Source organism: Chrysochloris asiatica, unplaced genomic scaffold (assembly GCF_000296735.1).
Source record: "Chrysochloris asiatica unplaced genomic scaffold, ChrAsi1.0 scaffold00054, whole genome shotgun sequence".
In the NCBI taxonomy this organism is placed as follows: Eukaryota; Metazoa; Chordata; class Mammalia; order Afrosoricida; family Chrysochloridae; genus Chrysochloris; species Chrysochloris asiatica.
The window spans coordinates 9,278,697-9,299,531 of NW_006408572.1; the positions used below are offsets into that span (position 1 = coordinate 9,278,697).

Here is a 20,835-nt window from a genome sequence, read left to right on the forward strand (position 1 = left end):
TCTTAATGGTAACACATTGGTGGGGACCAGGTCCTTTAGAAAGGAGAGACTGCCTCCTGTTCTGGGCAAATGTCTTACTCTCTCCTCATACCTCCCCCTCCTTCTCTCTTCTGATCGGAGGACAGAGCCTAGGCAGTGGAACCAGAAGTCTGCAGCTGCCTCCCTCCCCCAACCTGGCTGTCTCCTGGACCCCAGTGCTGGGCATAAGTGGGGGGACAAGAGGATGACTAAAGCAGGGCCCCAGGGTGGGGTGGAAGTTCCTGCTCTGGCAGGTCCAGGCGGAAGGGAGTGGAGATGGCACTGGTTCCTGATGCAGTGAGGTGTGCAGAGATGGAATAAAGACACAGAGACATGATTTAATCATACAAAACTGTTCTTCCTACAAAAAAAAAAAATCACTTGTGTTCTCCCTGGCTTAGGGAGGATCACAGCTTGCCCCTACTGAACTGTGTGGTCCAACACAGGAAAGGTTTTCGGCCTGGGGGTGGGGAGTGGTTCTGGGTGGGAAGAAGGTGGGGCCCTTCCAGGGTAGTCCATGTCCGCAGGGGTTAAAGGTGGGTTAGGGGCATGGGGGCTCCAGAGAGGGGAGGATTGTATGCATTGGGAGAGCCTGGGGGTCTATAGGAGTTATAGGGGGTGAGCAGCTCACCTTGGAGCATTGGGCCGCTTTGAGAGAGGGAGCTTTGGGAGAGGGAGCATGTCGAGGGGGCCTCCAGTTTGCAGTGAGAAGAGCTGAAAAGAAAAACATGGGATTAGAGGGCACTTTCTGGGTAGGGGGCAGATCTGACCAGTTCTGTCCACCCAGCTATGTTTCTGGGTATAGTTGGGTATAAAACAAGAGACCCTGGGACACTTGAGATAACCACACAGCCTTGTTGGGGCACGCTGGAGAGGCTTGCGTGCTGTGCAGCTGGTTTCCTCATTTGGGGCCGACAGCCAGAGTTGAGCTTGGCCTCTCCTTGCCCTCGAGGCTGGGAGGAAGCTGGGTCACACATGGGCCATAGCAGGGGGGAGCCTGGCATCCAACAACTAACACAAGCTACATCCTGAGGTCTGTTGTATGCACCCGAAGGACTGCCATCTCCAGGCCAGCCTAGAAATGGTCTCTAAGAATACCCTGAGCCTACCTTCATTTACAAGGAGCTTTGGTTGCGTAGTGGATGTGAATCCGGCTGCGAACCACAAGGTCAGTAGTTAGAAACTACCAGCTGTTCCGCGGGAGAAAGATGAGGTTTTCTGCTCCCGTAAAGATTTACAGCCTCACTGTGAGTCAGAACCAACTCCACGGCATATACCACCACCACCCTCATTTACAGGACTACAGGTACAGGGGCAAGGCAATCAATCCTCAGTTGCGGCTCTGACCCTAGACTTGGTCCTGCATGGCTTATGCTTGTGGGGGCTCAGGGTCCCTGTCAGCTAGGCTTTCTGGGATCATCCTCCCACCCAGGCTGTTAAATGCCACTGAGTCAATTCTGACCCATAGCGACCCTCTGTATAGGGTTTCCAAGGAGCAGCTGGTGAGCTTGAACCACCAACCTTACAGTTCAAACGACTTTACAGTCTGACGCATTAGCCCACAGCACCACACCCAGTCTCACCCAGGCTATGGCTGGCTGTGTGCCGTGGAGTCGGTTCCGACCCATAGCGACCTTGTACAGGGTTTCCGAGGCTGTAAACCTTTACGGGAGCAGCCCGATACGTAACCACTACACTACCAGAGCTCCTTTACCCAGATTAGGAGGCAGCAGAACCTCCTTCACCCTGTGCCCCCAACCACTCACCTTCCAGGCAGATAGGCTGTTGAATAATTGGGGGGCTGGTATCCGAAGCCTCTGGTCCCTTGGGTGGTTGCATAGCCGGGTCCCCAGACCGGCCCACCACCAGCCATGCTGCCACCTCCTTGGTTGAAGTATGGTGGCCCGGTGCCCGGGCTCTTGGTCTTGCGCCGGGGCCGGTACTTGTAGTCTGGGTAGTCACGAAGGTGCCGAGCCCGAAGCCGCTTTGCTTCTTCCACGAAGGGCCGCTTCTCGTCCTCACCTAGCAGCTTCCACTGGGCGCCTAGGCGCTTGGAGATCTCAGAGTTGTGCATCTTTGGGTTCTGCTGCGCCATCTGGCGACGCTGAGCGGAACTCCACACCATAAATGCGTTCATCGGCCGCTTCACTTTCTCTAAAGGAAGCCCGGTGGAGACCACTGGGCTGCCAGCACTCTCTGATTCCTGAGACCCCAAAGATGAGGAAGAAGGGGCTGTGGGAGCGGAAAGTTGCAGGCTCCATGCCTGGTCCTGTGAGGAACCAGGTAGCGACATGAGGAGCTGGTAGGAAGCCTTAATAAGGCGTACGGAGCGCGCTCTCTTCGCCAAAGAGAAACGTTGATCCCAAAATCCAGTCTTCTTAAACCAGAAAGTGTCTTCTTAGTCTGCAACCCTTACGGAGAAATTGGCGTTTTATAAATGTCCCCAAGTCTAGGGTCCTTAAAGTGGAGCCCTGCTCCCAACCAGTCGCACTCTTGAAGAGAGTACAATTCGCTGTCTGGGAAAGGAAGTTAGGCTGTATCTTCTTGCCTCTCAGGATTCCCAGTCCAGTCCCTCTCCCTCTGCTTGCCGCTGGCGGCCCGACCTACCCTCTGTGAAGGTGGTAAACTTCCCGCTCTTGTCCTGGAGTTCCCGCAGCTGTGAGCAGTACAGCCCAGGTGCCACTAACTGTGCTGTTGCTGGCAAACCAGACCCGGCAACAGCTTTTAAAGAGACTCCGCCCCAATCCCTCCCAGAAGACCGCGCCTCCGTAAGGCGCCTACATACCCCCTTCCCCTAGGCAAACCCAGGTGTCTGTGCTTTCCAGCCCCCAACACTTGTCCTCGGGGTACCACGCCCCTCTCCCCACCCAAGACCTAGAAGTCAAGCCTTCCAGTGCTGGTCACCAGGAATGTCTTTCCTGGCGCTTAACCAATCGGAGTTGATTCTCTTGGCTACCCTATAGGTTCTCCCAGGTTTTAATGTTTACGGAAGACTGCCACTTTTTTGTCCATCAGAGCAGCTGGTGGATTCAAACTATATCTTGGTTGGTAGCTGAGTGCTTAACCACTGAGCTACCAGAGCTACACATTGGCAGTTTAAAGGCAATTCCTTCCCACAATAAGATCAAGCACAGAAGAAATTAAGGACCAAATACCCTCAGGGTCTGAATTGTGCAAATAAGAGAAACAGGAACATCATCCACTCCCACTCCCACCCCTTGGATGGCTAGTTAAGTGCCGGCAAGTTGGTGTTCTCATAGCGACTTTCTATATAGGGTTTTTTAAGAACAGCTTGTGAGTTTGAATTGCCAAAACTGACCTTGAGGTCCAGTGCCTATCCTACTGTGCACACCAGGAGTCCTCAAGCCCCCAACCTGCCCCTGGGGCTAGAAAACCCGTGCAGTCAAGTCAGTAGGCCATTTTTGTTTTCTGAGTCATCCCAGCAGGTGCCTGGGAAGTGATTCAATCCCTCTCCCCAGGTGAGAAAATTTCATGCTTTCCATGCTTCAACCCCTAGACCTATGTTTTTACACTATCTAATTATGATCAAGTTTCCATCTTCAATCCTTGGGGTCTGGAAGCAGGGAGCTAGGAAACCCAGGTCAATTCCCAGAAGCTAACAGGTAAATGATATGGATGCTGGAAGAAAAAGGCTGGATGAGAAGCAGCAGGGAATGAGGTCTGAACGCCCTGGTTTCAGGGGCTGTTGTGAGGGAACCCTGCTTCCACTCTGCCCAAGGCCCTACCCAAGCCCCAGGCCTCAGGTAATCGGATTAAGCAGCCTGCCTTGGCTCTCAACTGTTAGCAGCAAAAGCTCCAGACTTGAGCAGCCCTACCTAGTCCATGCTGTGACTCAGGGTATAGGAGTGGCCCCAAAATCCTCTCTATTAGTATACCTGGGGGAGGGGAGGCAAAGTACAAGTTACTTTCCTCTGAACCAAGGGAGTACCTGGGCCAGGGGAATTTAGGAATGTTAGGAATTCCCAGAAGTCTGATCATCTTTGGGACACCAGGGAATGAGCTGAGGAGCACTGAACGAGCACTGGGTGGAGGAACACAAAAGCCAGAGCCAAGGTCAATGAATCCTAGAGAAACAAAAGGACTGACCGAACTGAAGACAAGCAAAGCATGCAAAGAAGCCAGGAAGCCGTTTGATTTTTTTATTCTCTTTTTAAATACTGTACAGTGAAAAATAAATACGCCTTCTCATCCACCAGACAAGGTTAGCTCCCCCCCTCCCCCTAGGGGACCTTGTCACCCCCCTTCATACACACCCCTGGTTTTACTCCAAAACCTTCCCCATGCCTCCCACCCACTTTATACCCTTACTATCCCCGTCTTCCACAGTGATGAGGCCCCAGAAATGGGGGGTACAGGATGGGAGGAGGGATAGCAGGGGAGCCCCCCTGAACTGTCAAATATGGGTGGGTCAAGGAGCACCCCCCACCAACAGGCAGAGAATAGGGGTGTTCAGAGAGATTGGGGCATTAGAGGATAAAGGCACATCCAGTCTGATGGGGAAGGAGAGAGGCTCCCCTCACCCTGGGGGTAAGGTGGACAAGAGGGAGGAGGGTATGACCCTGTTACACATCCCTCCACTAGCTCCTGGAGGTTGGGGGGGACCCAAGCTGCTGTGCCACCCCCCACCCCCCTAGATAAGAGCAGCTCCAGCGCAGGTCAGTCGGGCCTGTGAGGGCCATGGTGTTGGGCAGCAAGCGAGATGGAGAAGGGAGGGATGCGAGCTGGAGGTTTTATGAAACTCCATTCACCAAACTACCCAACTCCAGAGGGGCAGAGAGCTCCCCATTCTGAGAGGGGCCCTTAGGAAGCTTGCTGACAGAGTCACCCTAAGAGGGAAATGGGAAAGAAAATAGAGAAAAGAAAGCAGTAAGTAGAAACCCAGTGTATGACATGCCGTACAACCTAAGTCAGTCAGCCCTCCTGGTAGCTGGTTATCGGACTCTCATCACTCTTACTGGGAGCCAGAGAATCTGAACCAAACTTCTCTCAACCACCATTGTAAATGCAATCTAGACTCCATCAGACACAGCCTTCTCTGCAATGCAGTTAAGAGGTTTCTTCGGGAATTTTTTTGAAGCCCCTGAATAGAACAAGGACACGGTATTTTGCCTGCCTACCTACCTTCTGTCCTAAAAGAGAGTCCTCTGAGGGCTTAGTGCGTTCCATGGCTGGTCGCTGGCGGCTCTGCGACTCAGCTCGTGAGATATAGTCAGCCACAGTCACTGGGAAAGGCAGAGGGTCAAGAGTTGAAGGACCCCAGGTATCCAGTCCACTCCCTGGGTTCCAGAGGGAAAGTGGCATCTCAGCTCTGAGGAAGGATTCCAGCACCCACTGTGAGCTCACCTGGCTGACGGTCTCCACTGATAGACCCATCAGTCCGATTACCACGATTACGGCGACGGCGGCTCCGGTTACGACGCTGGGGTCTTGACTCATCTTCTGTGGGCAGAAAGAAAAGAGTGATGCATCAAATCTCTCATCCTTCAATTCTTGCCATCTATAATTTTTGAGGCCCCAGGCACACTCCTCACCCAGGCCATTCTCTGTCATGTTGGGCCCATCAGATTCCAGGCCTCCATCCATGACAGTCCTGTCTTCGTCAGTGCGGCGGCGGCGCGAACGGCGGCGTCTGGCACTTGCTGGGGGCGGTTCCCCAGGCTCTGAGTCAACTGGGGGCTCTGGTTCAGATGTGTCCAATAGGCTGTAGGGATTACTGTCTGGATCCTTTAGCACTGGTTAGAAGAAAAGAATTGGGAGTCAGGTGTCCATCCTGCCCTCAATTTTCCTCTTGGCTTATATTACAACTGCTGTCTGATACCTGAGCTAATGGATGAAGAGTTATATCTTGAGGTGAGCCGAGGGGTAGATGGAGGCCCCCGACCTCGACCCCCAATTGGTCGCCTTCGGCTCTCTTCTCCCCGAGTAGGAGGATCTCGGTCACTAGGCCCAGCTCGGTTGGGTTCCTCTCTCTTCTCTGACTCTGTCTCAGAAGCTGTGGATAGGTCTGAACTGGGGCCTGAAGGGCAGGGTGTGGGTTCAATTGGGACCGCTCACCCTATCCCAGGATCCATCACAACCCCACAAATGGAAGAATTCGCCCATTCACTCAAATCCCCCACTCACCCTTCATCATGCCTACCACCCTTTCCTCCAAGTTTCCACCCAAGTCTCTCCACATAAGTCTGTGACTCCTCACCTCCTCTTCCTGTAGCAGTCTCACCATAGGCAGGACCACCTGTCCTCCGGCCCCGGCCCCGGCCCCCATAACTGCCCCCATAGGTTCGAGTAGTATGGAGGGAGGAGGAAGAGCTCTCATCAGTGGTATATCCAGCCTTGTCACTGCCACCGCTGCCCCGCCCACTCCCAGGAGGGCGAAAACCCAGACCAATCTGCCGAAGCTGCTCATCAATTTGCAGCCTTTCCAAACGAAGCTGCTCCACCTCCTGGTTGAGTATAAGATAAGAGGAAAGTAAAGAAGTAAGTATGGGATCAGTGGGCAGTCCCTTCCTTCTGGCTTTTCCACCCTGATCATTCCTACATATCTAATCACTCAGAATGCTGTTGTTAAGTGCCATCGAGTCAGTTCCAACCCACAGTAACCCTACGTAGGGTTTCCAAGGAGCAGCTGGTGAGCTTGAACTGCTGACCTTGCAGTTCAAACCGCTTTGCAGTCTGGCGCATTAACCCACAGCACCACAGCAAGACTCCAGCTCAGAATGTTAGAAGAAGGAAAATACTGGCTTAACAGAGAAAATTCTGGGATTCAGCTCTACCGCTCCTAATCACCACCCAAATTCCTATTCTACTCAGAGAGACAAACTGGGAACCAAACTCTTAACTTTATGCACCAGCAGCCTTAGTCCCTTGCTACAGCCACAGCTCTCTTCTTCCAGGCTGTTAACTTAGATACCTGCAGGTAGGACAGGTGATATTCCAGCAGAGCCTGAGCATTGCTGATATTCTCTCGGGTGCCGACAAATATGAATGGAACCATTCCCTGGAAAGCAGAGGTAAAGAAAGATGGATGCGGAGTGATAGTCAAACAAAAGAACGAGACCCACCTAGTCTCCTAGGAGAAACAGTTTCCGGGCCGATCCCTTAAAAATCCCAACCCTCAAAGAATGACCTGGATAACAACTACTCCTGGAAGTCAATCTCTGTGCTTAGTTTCCCCATACCTCCTCCCTGGGGTTCTTCTTGTCATTATCACCTTCCACTCGAACCCTCACCACACCAGATTTATCCACAATCTCCTGGATCACTTTCCCATTCTTTCCAATCACTTTGCCTGAGTGGGTAAAGGAGAAATTAAGCTTTTGTTTTGTTTTTAAAGGAAAGAAGGAAGAGTAAAAAACAGATACCAAAAACAATTTTTCAGCCTCATCCCCACCTATACCAAGATTCCATGTAATTAATTTTCCTGTTTTTAGGTTTCTGATGAGTTTTCACATGATAAAATACTGTAACCCCCCCTATATATTTATTCTTCCATTTTTATCAAGCCTATTGTGAACTATTTGTTCAGTCCTTGTGATATTGAAAGCCCATAGGGAAGTGCCAAATCCTGGTTACAAGCCTAGAATTACTTTAAATACTCAAATGTGGCCCCCAGCTATATTACCTGCTTTATATACACACCCCCAACTCACCAACCAGGTTCCTGGGCACTTGCACTGAGTCTTCAGAAAACTCCAGGTAACTTCGGGCCTGCCGGCATGCCTCAGGAGTCTAAAGAAAGAGGAGTAGGAGAAGCTACTAAAACAGAGTACCTGGATCTCAAACAATGATCTTCCTGCCACTCTGACTTCGGAAAAACGTGTGACCATCAAAGTCAGAGAGGGAAGCCAACATAACTCAGGTTTCCTCTCTTTTCTTTCACTGAAGGGACTAACCTAACAACAGGTTGTCTTTTACTGACCTCCCCATAGATGCGGAAAGTGCAAGTCTCTTCACCCAGCTCAATGGCAGTCACCCCAGGTACTTTTCGGGCCTGCTGGATGTTGGCACCATGAGTTCCAATCGCCAGCCCCATCAGGTCCTCTCGCACTGTGAACTCTTCCTGGAATGCTGCTGCCAACTGCTTACTTGTCTAAAAGGGAAAGACATTATAGGAATCACTTAGATGAAAGTGAGAAGGGCAGGTTCTAAATCTAAGAACACCTGTCCTAGTTACCTTACTTTGCATAACTTAAATATAGTAAAAAATAGGTGAAAACAATCTTAAGAAAGGAAGCCAGGACCCCTCTGGAGCCTGCTGATCACAAGGACCTGTGTAGAAAATTCAAGGATTTTTCATTCCATTCCCCCATCTTTCAAATACCAATGGCCTGGACAGTGGTAATGACGGCAGAGACATTAGCTGGGAGACACCTAAGTTCTGGACCTCGCTCTTAACATTGTTCAGTAGTGTGATCCTCAACATAACATACTATTGCTCTGTTCTGTCATCTGCTAAGTGATTATTACATATTACATCTGGCCTAACTCATTGTGAGGACTATTAAAGGGATTAAACAAAGTTGGTATGAAAGTAATTGCTACAATGTAAAATGCAAATACAAGGTAACATTACCTTGTGCAAACTAGTATCAACTCTCCTCAAATTAAAGCCCAGGTTTCAAAAATTGAGTAGAAAGGTGTAAAGAAAAGCAAAAAATCTTCTACAATTAGTTTGATGAGTAGCATCTGGAATCCTAAAGCTTCCAAGTGCCCATCTAAGAACAACTACTGCTCTCTTCCCATGTGGAGTAAAGGAGAGTGAAGAAAACTCAAGGAAGCAATTAGTCCACAAAGCATACCAGCCCAAACAAATGAAAAACTCCTCTAGGCTGAGACCAGAAAACTAGATGGTACCTAGCTACCACTACCATCAGCTCTGATCAGGGACAATAGAAGATCCCAAACAGAATGGGAAAAAATGTAGAGCAAAACTCAAACTCATAAAAAAAAAAACAAAAAACCAGACTTACTGAACTGAATTGATAACGGACTGGAGAAACACCTAAGACTATCACCTAAAGATCCTGATCCCCTTTTAAACTGGAGCGCAAACCACTCCCAGAGGCCACCTTTTAGCCATATAATAGATTGGCCTAGAAAATAAACAGTAATACCCATGAAGAATGTGCTTCTTATCAATTATAGGAGATCAAACCCAGCAACATTTGCCCAAAAGCAGAAATGAGAAGGCAAGGAGGGTCAGGGACTGGAGGGATGAAAACAAAGAAAACGATATGGAAACAGAGTGAGTGCTGGCACATAGCAACCAATAACCAATGTCGCAGAACAAACTGTCTAAGTTGTTAAACGGGAAACTAACTTCTATGTAAACTTTCACATAAAATGTTTTTTTAAAGTCTCTGGGATACTGCAGATATACTTCATTTCTCCACCATTCCTGTGAAGTTCACTGGGCTCAGGGAAAGGAAGATATGAAAAGTTCTGCAAAGTGAGTACCAGGTGGTTGTTGTTAAGTGCTGTTGAGTCAGTTCCGACTCATAGCAACCCTGTATACGGTTTCCGAGGAGCAGCTTGGTGGGTTTGAGCTGCTGACTTTGTGGTTCACAGTCCACTGCTGTTAAGCACATCAAATCAGCTCCCACACAGCAACCCTGTATAGGGTTTCCGAGGAGCAGTTGGATGTAAACCACCAATCTCGGTTAGCAAGTCCAGTGCTTATCCTACAAAAGCACACCAGGACACCCAGGTAGGAAGCACTACATTGGAAGGATACCTTAAGGGGACAATCCCAAATTATAATCCACTACTTCCTACTTTCATGATGGAGGGTTGAATTACAGCAAGGATTTACACTAGGCAAGAGTTAAAAACTAGAAAAAAGACATAAGCAGGGTATTCAAAATAGTGTTGTTGGGGAGGAGGAAAAACATACAGTGATGTGCAAATAAACATTTCCTAGAGAAGCTCTGGTAGCATAGTGGTTACAAGTCGGGCTGTTAAGCTCAAGGTCAGCTGTTCAAAACTACCAGCGGTTCCGCGGGAGAAAGATGAGGCATTCTGCTCCCGTAAAGATTTACAGCCTCAGAAACCCTATGCACGGTCACTATGAGTCTGAACCAACTTCACTGTACTTAACAACACCAAGAGAGAAGTTTGCAAAGAGGTTCAAGGCAAAGGTATCTTAAACACCCAGATGGGATGGGTACAAAGCATTTGTTGTATTATTCTTTACCCTTTACACATATCTTATAAAAATTATTTTATTTCTATAAAATGTCTGATTTTTTTAAAATGAAGAAAAAAAAGTTAAAGGTAAAACTTCTTAAAAAAAGAAGACATCTCTATTCTTAACAATTTTTTACCTATAGCAACTTAGAAAGGATTCCTGGTGTGGCACTGGAGGATAAGCACTGGACTGCTAACTGCAAGATCAGCGGTTCAAACCCACCAGCTGCTCCTCATAAACGCTCTACAAGGTCGTTATGAACTGGAACCAACTTGATAGCACTTAACAGTATCAAGGCAACTGAGCTTATCTACTACACTTTGTCACACAGATTAACACAGCCAAGTCCTAGGAGAGTTGACAATGTTAGATCTCAAAAAGACTCAGACATGGGAATAGAGGCCAATACTGTTAACTGATGGTGCCTGAGAGGACTGTAATCATTGCAATGAAACAAAATACAATTGATTGAGTGCAAGACCAATGCTCTCCCATAAAAACTATCACTCAACTCACAATAAAAGCTTAAAAAAAAAAAAAAAGACTTGCACATATATTCTCATCTATCTCACTGGCATGGATGAAGAAGGTAACGTTTTCCAAAGATTAATTATTTGAATAAGCAAGACTTAGGATGACTTCAACTCCAAGAGTCTTTCCAATACACAAATGATTCTCAAATACTCTATAAAACCTTTGGTTTCTAGAGGTGATCTGAGGGTGCTGGGGAAGTCAAAAGTCATCCCCCCTTCCACTTCAAAGCAACTGCTATGACTGATCCGTTTTTATCACTTATCAAAGGGTCCCATGGCTAAAAATGTTTGAAAACAACACTATAACATGAAGGAACTGTGCCATCTGAAAAACAAAAAATCACCCAGGGTGAATGGTCCAAAACGACTTTAGACGTTTTACTTAGTAAACACAAGTATATAGAATAGATGGAGGAGTAGGAAGAGGGGCGAATAACAGTTCCAGTCAGCAATAAGAAGCAGAGGCAAAACTTACCTCTAGGTGCTTTGTAGCCTCTTCATTGCGGGACATGAGTAGCAATTTAGTGCGTAGGCTCCGGAAATGCATATCACCCAGCAGAGATGCCCGCTTCACAGGGGCTTCAGTGGTTGACTGGGAATAAATCAACAGATAAGTCATTCCAGTTACTCGGAACACACACTGGGGGAGAACGCAGGGTGTGGGAATCAAGGGTGAGAGTTAATTGAAGCCAGGGAAGAGGAAAACCATTTATAAGGGCCTACTATATGTGGGTGCCTAAGGCAAGTGGTTTCAGGGGGCAAGCAAGGAGCAGCACAAGAGAACAGCTGTACAGTCTATTTTTTTGAGAGTCCACATATCCAAGGGAAGGTCCTCAGTCCGGAGTGTAATATGGTTGTGGTTGTTCTATGCCAACGAGTCACAGTGACCCTGTGTAGGGTTTCCAAGGAGCAGCCTGGTGGGTTTGAACTGCCAATTTTGGAAGTTAGCAGTCCAGTACTTATTCTACGGTGACTACCAGGTAATAAAAAAAAAAAAAATTTAAGGTCATACTTGAGAAGGAGTCTAAGGAAAGGTAGGGCAACCTGGACCAGTAGGGATCAGGAACATAATAGTCTGACAAACATAAGCACATTTTAGCTCTTCCCCTTCTATAAAAGGAGCCTGGACTGTTAACCCCAAGGTTGGCAGTTCAAACTTACCAGCTGCTCTGCAGGAGAAAAATAAGGCTCCCTTCTCCTGTAAAGATTTATAGCCTCAGAAACCCTATACAAAATCACTATGAGTCAGAATCGACTCAATGACAGCAAGTTCTTTCTACAAAGGGTTGTTTAAAGGAGAACAGGAAAAAGTGCTATAGGGCTTGTATGAAATTCAGTCAGAACAAACTTACCAGAATAAAGAGCTCACTATTCGTTATGTTGAGAAAGATGCAGTTAGCTCCCAATGCTTTTTTGAACTCTTTATGGACGTTTTCATTGGAGCAGCTGCAGAGAAAAAATAAAGTGCTCAGAGGGCAGTGAAAGGTTCAAAGGAGAAAGGATAAGAAAAGAGGAGGGTGCAGGAAAAGAATAGGGACAGTGGAAATGGAGGAAAAGGGTACGCTGTGCAAGGACAGATACTGGAGTGTAAACAGACAAAAGAGCTCCAACTCCCAACATCCCTAAGACTCACGCCTCTCTCAGATCCTCAGGAACAGCCATGGTCACCTTGAAGAAGCTGCCTTTGGTTGCAAGGGGATTGGGATTGACTGGCCGAAGCCGCTCCAGGGTGACAATCTCATTGTACGTGGCGTCACAGGCAGCATATTCAATGACATAGAACTGGTAGAGGTAAAGAAAAGGAAGCTGTAGACATATTAGCTTCAATTTCCTACCTATGACTAAAAGATTTGCTTCCACAGTTCTTCTAAGGCATTCACAGTCACTCACATCTCCCTTCATCATCCGCACCCTAGCCAGCCACCAGCCACAAGGTTCCTGTTCATTGGCTCGAGAATAAACCTAAAAAGAAGTTGAGAGTAAAAGAGATTTTGAGGATCATTCAAAAACAGCAATTAGAATAAACATTAAGACACTTGGGACACTCCCTAAACCCAAGATAAAGGAAACCACAGGAAAAAGCTGCTAATTAAAAATCAGAGCCATTGGATTCTACAGGCAATTATAAACTGAGAAAAGTGAATCCCCTGAAACTGGGAGTTTGGTTTGTTACAATGATGGAATTGCACTTAACTTTTTCACAGGCTACATTGCTAAGTGTGGTAACTTAGTTGGAGAAGAGAGAAGTGTGAACCAACCTGAGAGGAGTCTAGGCTTCTGGTGTCAATGTAAAGGAGACATAAAACCCTGGGGAAAGTGGCATTTAGAAAGGGTGGACTCCACAGTCCTTACCTCTACCTCATCACCTTCTGTGATCTCCTTAGTATAGTCAGCTGGAGGTGGTAGCCGGACATCCCCAAAAGGAATTTGCCTTTCACTTTGCCAGCTGCAAGGAAAACAGTGATATGAAAGCTATCGAGATTGATAGGGTTGCCCATTTCTTCAGAAAGATGTTACTGCCTCACCTGGGCAATTTCTCCCTTCTCTCATCATTACAGGATAAACCTCAAGCCTTGCTCCATAGTGTTATCTTCTTTCTTTTGACAGAATCTAAAGACTGGATGAAATGACCCCTTCGAAGGTTCACCAACTTCTCAGGTCCTTTCCTCTCCTCCACATATTACATGCCTCATTAAGATTCAGCTGCCCCTTCTTTGCCACTCTCCTTCTAGAATAGGGGTGGGGAACCTTTTTTCTGCCCAATTTTACATCATTCGTGGGCCATACAAAATTCTGAACTTAAAACTTAGCCTTCTATATTTGGTCAAACTCACCACAATGGATGGCTGGAACTGTGGTTCCCTTGGCAAGATCAGACCAAATGATTTTGAGAGCCTGACATGACCCACAGGCCAGGTTTTTCCCACCCTTGTATCTAGGACATAGTAGTATGCTCTACTCCCAAGGTCTTACTTGTTTTCAAAGAAGATGGTGACTGAGTCTTCGTGGACATCCTTCACAAAGCCCTAGAATAGATTTTACAGAAAAGAAAAAGAAAGCAAATGATTTACCAGTACTACAGCCATCAATGAAACAGACATTTGGAATACTACAATATTAGCTGGGGCACAAGCAATCTGAACAGGGCCAGAAAAGCTATATTGTAGAAAGAATATGAAGGGGTTTCAAAAGCTCATGAAAAAATTCCACTATCTTTTCATTCTCTTTTTCTGTTAACTTTTTGAAGCCCTTGCATATGAATGTTGAGCTAAAGAGAAGGGAAATGCTAATGGCATAGAAAAAGATGTGACAACATCGAAAAGATGGGACAAGAAGTAGAAGGGGAAGCATTACCTGCATCAGAACACCCTAAATACTGGGGGTGAGGTGGGGAAATACTCTGGCTCCTACAGGGGCCTCTCTGTCAACCTCCTGTTGTGCTAAGCAGCCTGCCAGAGTTCAATTAAAATACCAACAGCAATCAGCAAGGCTAAGAATATCCCATGAGAAAGTTTGAAGCTGTCCTGGATCACCTAGAGGACATTAGGAGCTGCCAAGAGATAGACGGGTCTAGCTCCCCAATACAGCAAGAGATCTAAGAAAACTTGATGCCCCAATGCCTGAGTCCTAAGAGAATATTAAGTTCAAAATGATAACCATAATCTATAGAAGAACAATTAGAATTTAAGAGATGTCTGATACCTGCATACTGGAAGAACAACTCTGCTGAGAGCTTGAAAAGGAAAATAAAGTGTACTGTTGTTAAGTGCCGTTGAGTCGGTTCAGACTCATAGCGACCCTGCATAGGGTTTCTGAGAAGCAGCTGGTGAATTTGAACCGTTGACCCTGTGGTTCAAACTGACCTTTTGGTCTAGTGCATTATCCCACAGCGTGGCACCAGGACTCCAATCTAGACATCATGACAAAGGAAATAAGGATGACTGAAGAGCTGGGCCAGCCTCACTGAGGATGTCTAAGTGTGTTCAACCCTGTTCTCCAAATTTTTCTACCTTCTTACCCTATTGTCACATATTCAAAACGAGGAGTTCTAATTTTAATAAAGAGTCCTGGTATAGCACTGGAATAAGCACTGGACTGCTAACTGCAAGGTCAGTGGTTCAAACCCACTAGCCACTCCTTGGGAACCCTATAAAGGGTCGCTGACTTGATAACATTTAACAGTAATTTTGATAAAGCCCAGTTTATAACTTTGTTCTTTTATGGATTGCACTTTTGGTTTCATATCTAAGAAATCTTTTCATATCTAAGAAAAGGCTACAAGGTTTTTTCCTAGAAGCTTAATAGCTTTTTGTTTTACATTTAGGTCTATGACTCATTTGAGTTAAATTTTTTATATATGATGAGAGGTATAGACCAAAGTTCATCTTAATAAATGAATATCCAATTTTTACAGTGCCACTGGTTGAAAAGACTATCCATATACACTCCACTGAATTGTCAGGAAATGCAAACCAATGTATTGTAACAGAAAGCACATCAGTGGCTGGTGGTGGGCACTTTAAGAAGTGATGGAAATGTCTTTATCTTCACTGTGGTGATGGTTTCAAGATTTTATACAAATATCAAAACTTACCAAATTGCACATTTTAAGTATGTGTAGTTCACTACATGTCACTTGTACCTCAATAACATTATTTTTTTTTCAGTGAAGGATTGATTTCAATACACAAGAACTATTCTTAAGCTTTGCAGCTTAGAATACAAACTGAACTTAGCATGTAAAAACTGTCGAATTGGTATATGTTTTGCTGTGTCTATTTGAAACAACAAAATAAAAATGTAAAGGAATTATGACTATGAGTATAAACTGACAACTTGAAGCACAGATGAGAACTTTAAGGGTCAGAGAGCCTAAAGTAATGGTTATAAAACAATATGGGTAGTGACTGAACAGTGACACAATGTGAAGAATATAACCAATGTTACTGAATTGTTTATGTAGAAATTATGAGTAGATGTATGTCTGGTTGTGTATACTGCCACCAAAATACTTAAAAAACAAAAACTGAACTTAGGAGAAAAAACACCAAAAATGTCCTCTAGAATATACTTTTATTGATCCTACCTCACAGCACAAGGAGATCTGGTAGTGTAGTGGTTACGAATCGGGCTGCAAACCTTAAGGTCAGTTCAAAACTACCAGCTGTTCCACAGGAGAAAGAGGCGGCTTTCTGCTCCCATAATGATTTACAGCCTCAGAAACCCTGAACAGGGTCACTATGAGTCGGAACCGACTCCACGGCACATAACCACAACCTCACAGCACTGATCATAGATAGTTACAATATGAGCATTGTTTCCTTATGTTAGGAAAACCTAAATTTTACTCATTACAAATGACCTTTTTCTTCTTTAGGGACAGAACCTTGTGAAGCCTTAGTTCTTTCTTAAAAGCCTTACCCACTGCCCAAAACATTAGAACTCCTGGTACTTCCTGGGCTCTTTCTTACTCATGCTTTAATCTCTCTCAGTCATTCTCTTCCACAGGAATGTCTTTTCTGCTCTTCATTTACTCATTTAATACTATTCCCAACATTTTGGAGGCATAAAATTCCTATTTGCCTGAGTCTGTCTGTTTTAATTTATCCCTTAGCTTCTTACCTGTCCTCCTCTCACAATCATTATTTCTTCCATCTCTCCTTTTTACAAGTCTGCCTGGATTTCTACAAACAATTTAAGCAACCTTTTCATGTGACCTTATCCAATTCTTTACTCAATCTTTAGAAATAGGTTATCAAGAGAGTTAGGTATTCTCAAAACATTTTAGGGATGAGATGGAAGGACGTGGAAGAGATGGATGGAGAAGAAAAGCATCTGTGCCTCTTTTATGAAGAGAGTACTACTCCTAAATACAATCATTCAGAAAAGCTCTAGTCCAATTCTCCTGATTGTCAAGGTTGGCCCTCAGGGTGAGGTATCAATACTACCCTGGATTTTCTAAGAAGGCAAAAATGCAAACCTCAGAGTAGTCATCCTTGGCATCTCTCAGCAGTTTAACCATCACTTGCCATTTTACCGCCAGGGTCTTTTTCTTTCAAAAATTCTCCAAAAGGAGCTCTCTCCGCCTTCATATTTCAATCTAGTCACTGTTTCTTAATTCTACCTACATCATCCCAGATACTAGTTTTGCCTCCAAGGAGTTTGCTCAGTCTATGCTCCTTGAGAAGATGAGCAGGTGTGGGCAAGAGCAGGTGAGCAAAATCTGTTAGAAAGTCAGAAGCTGGAAATTCAGAGGATGATTCGGTTCAGTGGCCATGGTGTATCTCGGCTTTGGCTACTGGAGCTTAGGACTAGGCAGAAGGAGATGAGGGAGAGAAACAGAGTCCCACATTCCTTCCATTTAGTAGTTCAGTTTCTTTAAATTAGAAGATATAAAATTAATCCCCACATTCCACTTATATTCTAGTCCTACGGTCTACAAGAAAAACAGGAAATTGTACACATAAAAATGGCTAAAACGGCAAATGTTTTATTGTGTATATTTACCACAATAATTTTTTAAAAAGTAAGAAAGGAGGATGTTCTAGTAAAAAATGTAGTGAGTCTGGGTAAAAACCAACTCAGGATGCTATATTTTTTAAAAAAAGGAATAGAAGTTAAGACATCAAGGCTAGATCTGTAAAATTGTTTTAACTTTAAGAAGGATTGGTAGGGTAACTACAAGATGACTTAGATCCTAGATTTGCTATTTACAGAAGAGAACCAAAATAGTAGGACCCAATTCTGAGAGACCTCCCTGAGTGTATGGCTCTAGAAACAGTGTCAATACTCCTTGACCAACACCTAAGGTTGCTGAGTCATGAATATTAAATTAGTAGCAAGGTCAGAATGGATAAGTATCTACATGGCACTGTGAACTATGAAAAGATTAGTCTGAATTTGGAGATGTATTGTTTTTAATTGACGTATGGGGCAGAAAATGCTCAAAGGGCCAGGACATATTACCTGGCTTTCAGTTCAACTCCAAATTCTACTCTCTGAATAAAAGTGTCCCCAATTCACTCAAAACTCTTGTCACTGCCATAGTCCACAGGAGAAATGAGAAAGATCTGGAGACACTGTTGGGCATTATTGAAGAAAGCGAAATATCTCCTTTCCCAACAGTATCATACTGCTAATTTGAACTGGATAACAATCTTTCCCAGTGTGCTTGGCTCCCACACTTCCTAGAACAAAATCAGGCATCATATCGTGATCTCACACTCAATTTAAGAATCTTTTTTTCTTGGAACTGAGAATTTAAGAGCTGGGAAAGCCTAGATGAAGGACATGGGGAAGTAAGCCTAACATGGTATTAGGAAAAGCATTTCAGCAAAGGTACAAATTTGGGAGAAATGATAGATGAGACAAGTATGCACCATTAGAATCAGAAAGAATTAAGAAGAGACTTTTTGCCAAAGAAAACATAAATGCTATGGAGGCACACTTGAAGAAAAAGTTCCAAGAGTAGGCAAATATTCAGGAAACAAATCTCAGCTGGAACTTTCTTCAGTTAGATATGGAATAAGATAGTTCCTGAGGGTAACACAGGGATATAGAAATGTTTTGTTAAGTGCCGTCTATTTGGTTAGTAAAAAGTTTCTAAGTAGGTTTGAACCACTGACCTTGTGGTTAGCAGTCCAATGTTAATCCTACTGTGCCACATCAGGACTCCATAGAAATGTTGTTATTGTTAAGTGCCATCGAGTTGGTTCTGACCATAGCGACTCTGAACAGGGTTTCCAAGGCTGTAAATCTTTATGGGAGCAGAAAGCCTCATCTTTCTCCTGCGGAGCGGCTGGTGGTTTCGAACTGCTGACCTGATTCGTAACCACTATGCCACCAGAGCTCCTTTAGGATAGCCAAAACATTTTGTGAAGACAGACAAAAAGGGGTGCCCACAGTCATGGGGTACAAAGAGATCAGGTGAGGTGCTATTGTTGTGTGCCACTGAGTGGTTCCAATTCATAGTATCCCTGTATAGGGTTTCTAAGCAGTGTCTAGTGGGTTTGAACCACCAATCCTGCAGTTAGCAGTCCAGTGCTTATCCTAAAGCACCACACCAGTACTCCTGGTGAGAGGAGTAAGGCAGGAATAGTCATTTAGACTACACTAAACATTTCAATTGCAGTTGGGGCAGAAACCATGCACTCCAAGGGCAAATACAATGAGACCCTTTCCAGTTTAAAGAGAGGACTTTGTCGTTTCCAAGGGCATGATATACACGGAGAGGTCTATTGTGAAAGGAAAAGGGGCTCTTTTTCACAAGTGAAAAGAAAAGATATCACTTGTGCAAAGAAGACCCCAGCTCCTCAGGGTGACATGAAAAATTAAGACAGGAATGAGGAAAGTCACTGGGGCAATTGCAGTCAGAAAGATCAAAAGAGGTTAAGAGTAACAATGGTCACACAAAGAAACACTCTTGGGAGGCAAAAAGGGACTCCCTCTACCTTAAACTAAATGGGAAAACGCTGCTAAAGAAGGTGGTTGTAAATAAAGTTTTATGAAATCACACCATAGAAAGGAAGGAGGAAGTTGAAATAAAAAAGGGTCTCTGAAAGCTAGTCCCCTTCTCCTTCCAAATCTACTATGAGATTCCCAAATTGGGAGAGTTGGCCAAGAGTCTTCTAAAAGTAGAAATCCTTAAAGAAGATAAACAGAAGGGATGCTCACGAGATAACCTTTTAGCATTCACAAATTCGAAACTCTTGTACTCAAGGCAAGACGCTTGATGAATGAGCTAAACGTACCTGAGGTCAACGTGAACTAACTAATGCAAGTTCATCCCTGAGCAGAACAGTCTACCACCAGCTGGCCTTAGGATACAGGGTGGGGTGAGAGACTTGGGAAAAGGATGCCACCTTGTTACTGGGCAGCAACTTGATTGGAATAACCCAGAGTTCCTGAGGTCAAAGATGCCGAATGTCATAAATGCATTTTGACTGTTTCCCCCTGGAATGGGAACAGGAATACAAGGTGAAAGTGGGTTGGGTTTCCCAGAGCCAGTGGACAGAGGTCTCTCTGAGGAAGATGAAAGGATCTAATATGGGACAGCCTTCCCAGGGGGATAATGAGGGAGAATAAAGAGAATCTTACATGTGCTCAGACTTAAAAGGTCTAAGGTAGGGCTTCTACTCCGTAACAAGAAAAATCGGGAAGCTGGGTAAATGGGGCCTTCTTGGGGAGAGGGGGAAGACAGAGCACAACAACGCCCAGGGCCCTTCTTTCTGAATCGGGGATAAAAAGGTCTAAGAGAGGGGTCAAGAATAAGAAGAGGTGTAATTCCCAGAGGTCTCCCCAGGAGGGTTGAGGGTGGGAGCGTGGGTCTAAGGTTCAGGACTTGGCTCCAAGGGATCGATCCCGCCCCGCGCTGACTGGGGGAGGGGGCTAAAGGCGGGGGTCTCCGATCGGCGCGCTGCCTCACCTTGTAAAAGGCCCCATTGGAGCCGCGCACCTCGACGGGCAGTCCCGGCTCCACATCCCCCCCAGAGGCCAGGCCGCCCATGGCGCCGCCACTGCCTCCGACTACCCCGGCGACGGCTGCAGCAGTGGTCTGAGTCCGGGCCGGCCCGGGCCCCCGGCGTCTCCCCGGAGGAGGAGCCGGAGGGGGAGCCGCGGGGGGCGGGAGCCGGGCCGGCCCCACGGCGGCCCTGCCACAGCCAACGAGCAGGGGGCCGGGGCCAGGCCGCTCCCCGTCCGCCGCCGCCGCCTTGGTCTCCGCCACCGTGAGGGAAACGGCTACCGCCGCTGCTTCCTTCGTCACCTCAGCTTCCGCCCGCTGCCGCCCCCGCTGCTGCCTCAGTCCCAGGACCCGCTGCTGCCGCTACCACTCCACGGCTTCCACCTCCCTCTGCCGCCGCCGCCTACTGCGCAGGCGCACCGGGCACCCGCCCGCCGCGCGCGGGGCCCTGAGGGCCACGGCGCAAGCGTCAAGGCTGCCGACCCTGCTCGAGCTCGCCAGCGCATTGGGACTTCCACATTGGCTTTAGCTCTCTCACGCCCCCTCTTGGTCACTTAGTTGCACTTGCGCAGAACGAGTTAACTCGTTTTCAACGCCGTCCCCGCCTTCCCCTTCCA

General features: G+C 46.2%; 2 protein-coding genes across 2 annotated transcripts; both read right to left on the reverse strand.

Moving 5' to 3' along the window:
• Nucleotides 1–548: 548 nt before the first annotated feature.
• On the reverse strand, nt 549–2,311 carry SOX15 (SRY (sex determining region Y)-box 15). The gene is made up of 2 exons (XM_006863497.1): nt 1,785–2,311; nt 549–732 (listed from the first exon to the last, which is right to left on the reverse strand). Exons 1-2 carry the CDS (start codon nt 2,309–2,311, stop codon nt 549–551), a joined length of 711 nt encoding a protein of 236 aa, XP_006863559.1.
• A 1,853-nt stretch (nt 2,312–4,164) lies between these two features.
• FXR2 (fragile X mental retardation, autosomal homolog 2) lies at nt 4,165–20,628 on the reverse strand. Its single transcript, XM_006863384.1, has 17 exons — nt 20,183–20,628; nt 13,732–13,784; nt 13,111–13,204; nt 12,649–12,720; nt 12,392–12,540; nt 12,111–12,204; nt 11,234–11,350; nt 7,958–8,128; nt 7,689–7,767; nt 7,218–7,327; nt 6,950–7,036; nt 6,260–6,482; nt 5,858–6,055; nt 5,571–5,771; nt 5,383–5,478; nt 5,161–5,261; nt 4,165–4,865 (listed from the first exon to the last, which is right to left on the reverse strand). Exons 1-17 carry the CDS (start codon nt 20,261–20,263, stop codon nt 4,770–4,772), a joined length of 2,022 nt encoding a protein of 673 aa, XP_006863446.1. The 5' UTR covers nt 20,264–20,628; the 3' UTR covers nt 4,165–4,769.
• Between the last annotated feature and the right edge of the window lie 207 nt (nt 20,629–20,835).